At 38.6% G+C, this 8,208-nt stretch overlaps 1 protein-coding gene across 1 annotated transcript; it reads right to left on the bottom strand.

Moving 5' to 3' along the window:
* Positions 1-415: 415 nt before the first annotated feature.
* ugt5f1 (UDP glucuronosyltransferase 5 family, polypeptide F1) lies at positions 416-7,600 on the bottom strand. Its single transcript, XM_079620373.1, has 2 exons — positions 7,505-7,600; positions 416-2,224 (listed from the first exon to the last, which is right to left on the bottom strand). The coding sequence occupies exon 2, from the start codon at positions 2,206-2,208 to the stop codon at positions 622-624; it is 1,587 nt and encodes a 528-aa protein (XP_079476499.1). The 5' UTR covers positions 2,209-2,224; positions 7,505-7,600; the 3' UTR covers positions 416-621.
* Between the last annotated feature and the right edge of the window lie 608 nt (positions 7,601-8,208).

The following is an 8,208-nucleotide window of genomic DNA, read 5'->3' as shown; positions in this document are numbered from 1 at the left end:
ACACACACACACACACACACACACACACACACACACACACACACACACACACACACACACACACACACACACACACACACACACACACACACACACACACACACACACACACACACACACACACACACACAGAGCATGTTTATTCATTCCTGTACTTGCAAGCACTTAAACACACAAACTATACATACACACACACACTAGTGTTGACACGATTTTTTGATACGATACCCTGAAAAATATTGATAATCAATACCACTTTCCATAACGCGGGGGAAAGCTGCATATAGATATTTTTGAACATTATCTCCATCTATTGAAAGTCTAAGCTATAAATATTTCCAAGATTTAAAAAGTACATGACACATCATAACAGTGATCCATATGAATGAAGAGACACACACACACACACACACACACACACACGTTCCGAAAGAGTTAAATGGTCCTTAAAAAAAGTCACTTTTATTGTTCACGGTTAAAAATAAGCACATTAGAAATGAATGGGAGATGAATTTCCTCTAGTGGAAGCGTTTGGTACTGCAGCCAAACAAACTCACTGAAAAGCTCTCACTCTCTCACACACACACTACACACACACACACACACACACACCCTTCAAACTTAATCTTGCTTTGCTCGTTTCCTTTTTGCACATAACCAGCAACATAAACATCTGATCACTTTAAATACAATAAAAACTACAAACGACACAATCGACACTAAAAACACAACGACATCAACACAGTAGTACGAGTACCAGGGCATTTTATAAGAGTCGGTGCGCAGGTGAGCGGCGCCTCTGTGCGTCATGACGAACTCCATCCAGAAGAGGGCGCTGTCTAATGGACTCAATGGCGTGTCTCTGTGGAGAATGGACAGTTTCTGCATGTTTGTTCTGTACGACGGCTCATTAATAACCTCCTCTAACGCATCTTTAAATACACCTCTATCTACAGTGGCGATGTCCACAGCTTTAGCAACACCTTTATATCTCATTTTTGAAATGTTATCATCCTGATCGAACACAAGCGGTAGCCCGACTAGTGGAACGCCATGGTAAATGGCTTCAAAAATACCATTAGTTCCTCCATGAGACACAAAAACCCTAGTCTTCACATGTCCCAAGAGATCATTCTGCGGTAACCAGTTAACCAGTAAAGTGTTGTTGCCTAAGGTAGACGGCCGCTCTCCTGTGTATCTCCAAATCACTTTTTGCAGAAGCTGAGCAAACGCAGCGGCTATTTCATCCGCTATATCGCGAGGAAGTTGCGCAACTAACGTCCCTAAAGACATAATAATAACGCCGTGCGATCCGGAGCTTTGCACGAACTCCTCAAGATCAACCGGAAGCGCTTTTGCAGGTTTGCATTGAAACCCGCCAATGTACACGACATTCGGCATAGTCGGGCGAGGAAACTCAAACACAAAATCGACTCGCATGAGCCAAATATCAGCAGCTTGAAATAACTCAAAATAATCCAAATCAGGGCCGAAGTAGCGGTTGCACAACGCGCCGTAATGAGGGCCAACGATGCGCCTGTACAGGAACATCCGGAGAGAGTAAAACAACACGTTGTACGTCCTCTGAAGAAACGTCATGCTGTCGGTCAGCTGGGAAAGCGGGAAGGGAACGTAGGAAAGTGGAGACGGCGCGATTGCGAAATGCGCTTCTCCGTGAACCGTCCATCGGACGTTAAAAACGAGCGGGAGGTTTAGATATCGCGCGAGAACAACGCCGCCTCCGTTCGCAGGATCCGTCAACATCAAGTCAAAGTTCGCTAGTTTAATCCGTTCCAACAGCGCAGGATCGCGCTCGATTATATAGATCACCATTTCGCAAATCTTCCTGTGCATCTCGGAAAACCGGTCCTTGAGGTCCATGTCGAGTCGGAATCGGGTCCACGCCGACTGACGCTCGCGCTTGATCTGGAGCTGTCTAGAAATAAAGCTGCTGTAGAAGTCGTCGTCTCCGCCGAGGGCGAACGGGACGGTCACCGAGGCGTAGTGAGGCGAGGTCTCCGAGACGTACCAGCTGTCGAGGGCCCGGATCACCGTGACCTGATGACCCCTGGAGTGAAGCTCACGGATCAGGACGTTCATGTTCACCCAGTGACTGCCTTCGTGAGGGAACACCAGGATTTTCCCACAATGCACTGGGAGGGTGAGGGTTAGAACGATGCTTGAGATCAGGATCAAATCCATCGTCATATGAGGACGCAGACGTCTGAAAGACAAACAGATGTTGATTATTTATTCAGTTATTTATCAGACAAGCTTTTGCTCTCTAATGTCAGTCTGTGGGATTGAATAGCTTTTACCCTCAGGTGTTATTCTGTCATTTTTACCTAAAAACCAATAATATTTTTTTTTTACTCTTTTCATTTATTTTATAACTATCATCTTTATATCTCTTTTAATTACTTTTACAACTGTTTTAATTTTCCTTGCTTTTATTTTGTGATTATTTTAGTTCGTTTCAACATAAAGCACATTGAATTGCCATAGTGTATGAAATGTGCTCTATAAATAAACTTGCCTAAAAATATTATGCTTTGTTTTTTTAGTTCGTCTAAATTTTGTAGAGGTTTTGGCAAATGCTGTACACACACACACACACACACACACACACACACACACACACACACACACACACACACACACACACACACACACACACACACACACACACACACACACACACACACACACACACACACACACACACACACACACACACACACACACACACAACTTCAAATTTGAAACACAACTTGATTAGATTTATGGCTTTGATTTTCTCACAGTTATAGAGTAAAATGTGTTTTGGAAAATATATTTCATTAAAAAAAATTTAAACTGTATTTTTGTGCATTTTTCATAACAATAAATGTGCAATTTAATAACTTATTTCAAGTTCACTTTTTACACTTTAGCAATAATCTGCCAAGTGTCGTCTTCAAAAAGAGTCTGAAGTCAGTGATCCAAAGAATTCAAGATTTATGACAGTTTAAGTTGGAAATGTCATTTTCAGGTCCATGCTCAGAAAGTGAATACAAGGATCATAACTACTGCATAAATATAATTTAGTAACATAAAATCACCTTAAAATACTAAATTATTAAATAAAAAAATAACATTATCAAACTAAAATATAGTTTACTCTTATTTCATTGAAAAAATAAAAAAAAGGGTAATTTTTGAACAACACACGAACAGTACCAGAGGGTTGACCTTAATTTGACAGATATTAGCCCAAACCACAGTGAAATGTTGTCGCCAGGACACTTTTAAAGGATAATTCCGGTATTTAACTCCTTGAGTCTATATTGTAGTTTGTTTTGGATGAACAAGAGTGGTGGACAACATTTTTTTGACAATGGTTCCTCTCTCGAGTTTTTGACTATATTAGAATTGGCCATGGACCCATTTTACATTGGAGTCAATGGGCATGTCCGAAAATGTCATTAAAACAGCCAATAATGTTCGTTTACAAAACTGTGCAACTCACCGATTGATTAGTGATGTTAGTTGATGTTCCAGAAACAAAAAGTGTTGCGAAATACAGTTTCTGTCGTGTTTTATTCGTCATTTTGTAAAATCCCATTGAATTCTGTTGAAGGACTGAGTGCTCGTTAAAGGGCACCTATTATGGAATTTTGAAATGTACCTTTCATGTAGTGTGTAACATAGATCTAAGTGAACAAAAACATCCTGCAAAGTTTGAAATATGAAAGTGCACCGTATATAAAGTTATTGTCTTTCAAAAGTGAGAGTCGACTCAGAGTCATGTTTATGAATCGTTAGAAGACCGAAGCTTTTTCTCTGACTAGATGAAGTCAACTTGTCAAGTTATTTGAATACGATACGCCCACTTATTGCGCTCCAAGGCCAGGGAAACATCATGGCGACGAGACGCTGTGTTCTGAAGTGCGACTCAAAAGCAAACTTTTTTCATCTGCCCAAGGAGGAGCATTTGAAGACTAATGCCTGGTTCAGATTACACGATTTTGGCACGATTCGTTTGACGCAGGGTGTCGTGGGGATTCGTAAACGACAACGGGCGTCGGGACGCAAGATTTGATCGTTTCATCTCGTATAGTGTGTCATAGTGGGCGACAACCTACGTCGCGTCTGAGCGAGACAGAGTGTGTGCTAGTGAGTGTGTGTGCTAGGGTGACCACCTGGCTATATTGCTCTGTTGCAGGTCAGACCTGATTTCGCGGGACACGAGGGAGATAACTTACTATTATTATAGGTGAATAAATATTGATTTTATATTAACGTTAGATGTCTTTGCTAGCTTTATAAAAATGTTAGTCTATGACGGCGCTGACCGGCGCTGTGAACGTCACTAATAGCCTAATATAAAACTCATTTTAACAGCACGGGTCTATTCAATCTAAATAATTAAGTGAAAATAATAATCCAATCGCTAAAAAGCACATTTCCAAATAAACACAAATTCCATTAGGAAAGACTACCGATTTAATGCGTTCTTACCGGATTCAGTAGCCTATTTTTGTGTCTTTTCCATGCGTGATGGTGAAACTTCGGTGGCTACACAGCAATCTCCTTTTTTAGGGTCACCTGTAACTGGTTTTAACCATGTATATATTTTTTTTCTCCCATTCCTTACGAACAAAGACGCTTTTTCTTCTCGGGAGCTCCGGATAGATCCATTTTTCTATTGCAGATTTTTTTTTTTTTCTCAGTGTTTGTTTTCCCGAATTCCCGCTCTGGCTAGAACCAATAATAACGGCTGCGCACGTTCAGTGTTTTCTTATTAACTTTTTTTTTGTATAATTGTAATTTAAAAGGACGATTAAATAAAATGATGCAGACAAAATTAAAATGTGGGACACTGCTTATGACTTGCGGGACAAAGCTTCAAACTTCGGGACTGTCCCTCACCCCAGTGTGTGTGTGTGTGTGTGTGTGTGTGTGAGAGAGAGACGAGTGAGTGCGTGTGTATATGACATAGTATATGTGCGAGTGAATGTCTGCGACGGCACGCGATGACTGGTCAGAAAGCAACGTGTAGTCTGACATGTTTCTTGTCCACGACACGACAAGATTTTAGGATTCAAAATCGTGTAATCTGACACAGTGACTATCGTAACCGACAAAAAAATCGTGTAATCTGAACCAGGCATAAGTGGCTACAATTCACTATACCACAGAAGTATAGTCCGAGCCTTGTGCTTTGTTCGCGTCATTTTGAAGACGATTGCTTTTTAAATGCAATCAAACTTGGATTCGCGAGCCGGCTGATATTGAAGGAAGGTTCAGTTCCAAGTGTATTTGCATCTCTGTAAACACTGCTGGGTCATCTGACCAATCAACGCAGATTAGCGTCGCGCAAAGGAGGGGTTTGAAAAACGAGTCGTTGAACGATTCATTTGGGAGTCGGTGAGCAAATCAGGTAAAAATAAATGCTTATTATACGAAAACAAAAGTGTTTTTTGTCATTGCATGCATGTAAAACTGTTGTTGGGGACTCCCACAACAACATTAGGAACATTTTAAATGTCATAATAGGTGCCCTTTAATATAAATGCGCTAACGGAAGTGGTCGGGAGTGTGCTAACGCTTCAGATTCAAATATTGAGCGGAAGTTACACGGTTGTGAAGTGTCTGAAAAAATAGTTCCACTATAGCAAAATAAACGGATTGGAATCATATATTGCGACGATATATTGTTTATAAACGAACACCACTAATCACTCGGTGAGTTTAACAGTTTTGTAAACGAACATCATTGGTTGTTTTAATGACATTTTCGGACATGCCCATTGACTCCAATGTTAAATGGGTCCATGGCCAATTCTTTTATAGTCAAAAACTCGAGAGAGGAACCATTGTCAAAAAAATGTTGTCCACCACTCTTGTTCATCCAAAACAAACTACAATATAGACTCAAGGTGTTAAATACCGGAATTATCCTTTAAAGACCCTAGACAGGATACAGAAAAAAATTGCATTTGTTTTGGCAAGAAAAAGAACAGACTGTGTTTTGACACGCTTTTCTTGCACAACCTTCGTGTGTGTGTGTGTGTGTGTGTGTGTGTGTGTGTGTGTGTGTGTGTGTGTGTGTGTGTGTCTTGCAGGAAACACCATTTCATGTGATTTTAGAGGGATTTGGGTTGCCAAGTCCCTCTTGGAACATTGTTTTATTTTTGTATAAAAGTTTCCCCTTATTCACCAAACATGAACATAAATATGCATACAGGTTACTGACATCCTTCAAATATCTGTTTTTGTTTTCAGCATAAGAAATACATTTATACAGGTTGGAACAACTTGAGAATTAGTAATTTTCTATTAGATTTTACATTTTCTGGGTGAACTGCCCCTTTAAATATCACTGGCTTTGGTCTAAACAACCACATATCAGAAGTACTGTCCTTGAGTAATTCAGAACAACTGACTGACATCACTTCCTGTTGGACTGTTTTGGGCAATAGTAGTAAGAATCTCTAAACTGTACGTTTGAATCTGTTACACAATCTCCAGTATGTATGAATATTATATTAACCACTAAAGAGACGTGGAAACACAAGACAAAATCAAGCATCAAGTCAATCATTTGCTCCGCAGATATATATATATTTTAGATTATACTTACTTACACCAAACCTTCCCATGATGCACTGTAAATCATAAACCAAGATGCTCCTAACAGTGAACCTTAGTCAGACTAGAATCCTTATTTAATGTTTACAGGTGAGTTTTATATCTGTCATTAATGTATAATCTATAAACACTGTGAAAAATGTTGTAAACCATGCAAAATTAGTATTAATATCTGAAGCATCTCTTTAATAAATCCTAATGCATTGCCACATTGATCCTACTGATCTATAAAATATGAAATTACATGTTTTGAAGTGATGTATATGATGTATTTGACAATAAACTGTATATTTACTTCAAGTAAATATTAAACTTGAATATTGAACCATGTGCACTCACTTACAAAACATTACAGTAAATAATTATATTTACTACAATAAAACTTTGGTAACTTGGTATCAGGCACAACTGCCACTGCTGTGAATACACTAAAATAAAAAAAAATAAAAAATAGACCGATTTTTTGTCACTTGTTGATGTAAACAAGCACATCAGCGCTATTGACAGACATAATGATGATGAAGGGAGGTCAGTTTTTTTAGGGAGAATATAAATCTATTTCCGGAAGTAAAATATAAACTCTCTTACTCACTGCCCGCGAAAAGACTTTCTCTTAGGACACTTCACAGTGCGTTCAACTGTGCAGAGATACACACACACACACACATGCAAATGGAACATTAAACATACATGTCACTGTCAGTCCACACAAACAACCGCTGAATCCTGTTTGGCAACATGAAGCTCATTTCAGAGTCAGACGACACGATACATGTTTCGAGGATTTTCATCATCCAAAACTGAGCGTGTCCATCCATGAATGTGTGTGAAAGCTGTTATGGTGTTTGATAAATTAAATAAATGAACTTACCAGCAAACCAGACAGTGATTCAGTGTAGCAGCGAGCTCTAGACACGCTCCTCTGTGTGGGTGGGCGGAGCTCATTAATATTAACTAGGCCTGCGTCACCAACATGCTGGATGGACACCCGTTTCATTAATATTCATGAGTTATATTTCTATTTTATTCCGCACACAATAATATTATACAACACGCTAGATTAAATAAATAAATAATATTGAATTAAAATAAAGAGTATACAGAACTGTCATGTCATCAAAACATATGAGCTAAACCTTCACCACAGTAATATTAGTAATCATATTTTAGTGATGCTTTGAAATAGTGATTGTCAAAAGAGGAAAAATATTTTAATAGATTTTGGAAGTAGGAATTATTTTAGCCCATTTTAGTTGCTTGTGAAATCACACAATTTCTATTAACCTATGAATTGATATCAAAACATCATCTGTTTTTATGGTGTACTTATGAACTGTCCTACTCGATTAATCACTGTTAAAATGCTGATTTTGATTGTTAACAGAATTCTATTTCCAATTCTTTAATAATTCTCAAGGAGACCGGGGCTAGTTGTCACACAGATAAATCATAAGGTTAATATCTCAATAAAAATGATATCTCAGAAATATTTTTGTCAATTGTCCTGTTACACTAATCTGTGATTTGAACTGAAATATTGCACTGATATTTGTATTTTTTTTTATATAACATCAG

This window comes from Phoxinus phoxinus, assembly GCF_949152265.1.
Source record: "Phoxinus phoxinus genome assembly, chromosome: 8".
Taxonomy (NCBI): domain Eukaryota; kingdom Metazoa; phylum Chordata; class Actinopteri; order Cypriniformes; family Leuciscidae; genus Phoxinus; species Phoxinus phoxinus.
The sequence above is the reverse complement of the archived record's forward strand: the minus strand, read 5'-3'. Positions and strand labels throughout refer to the sequence as shown.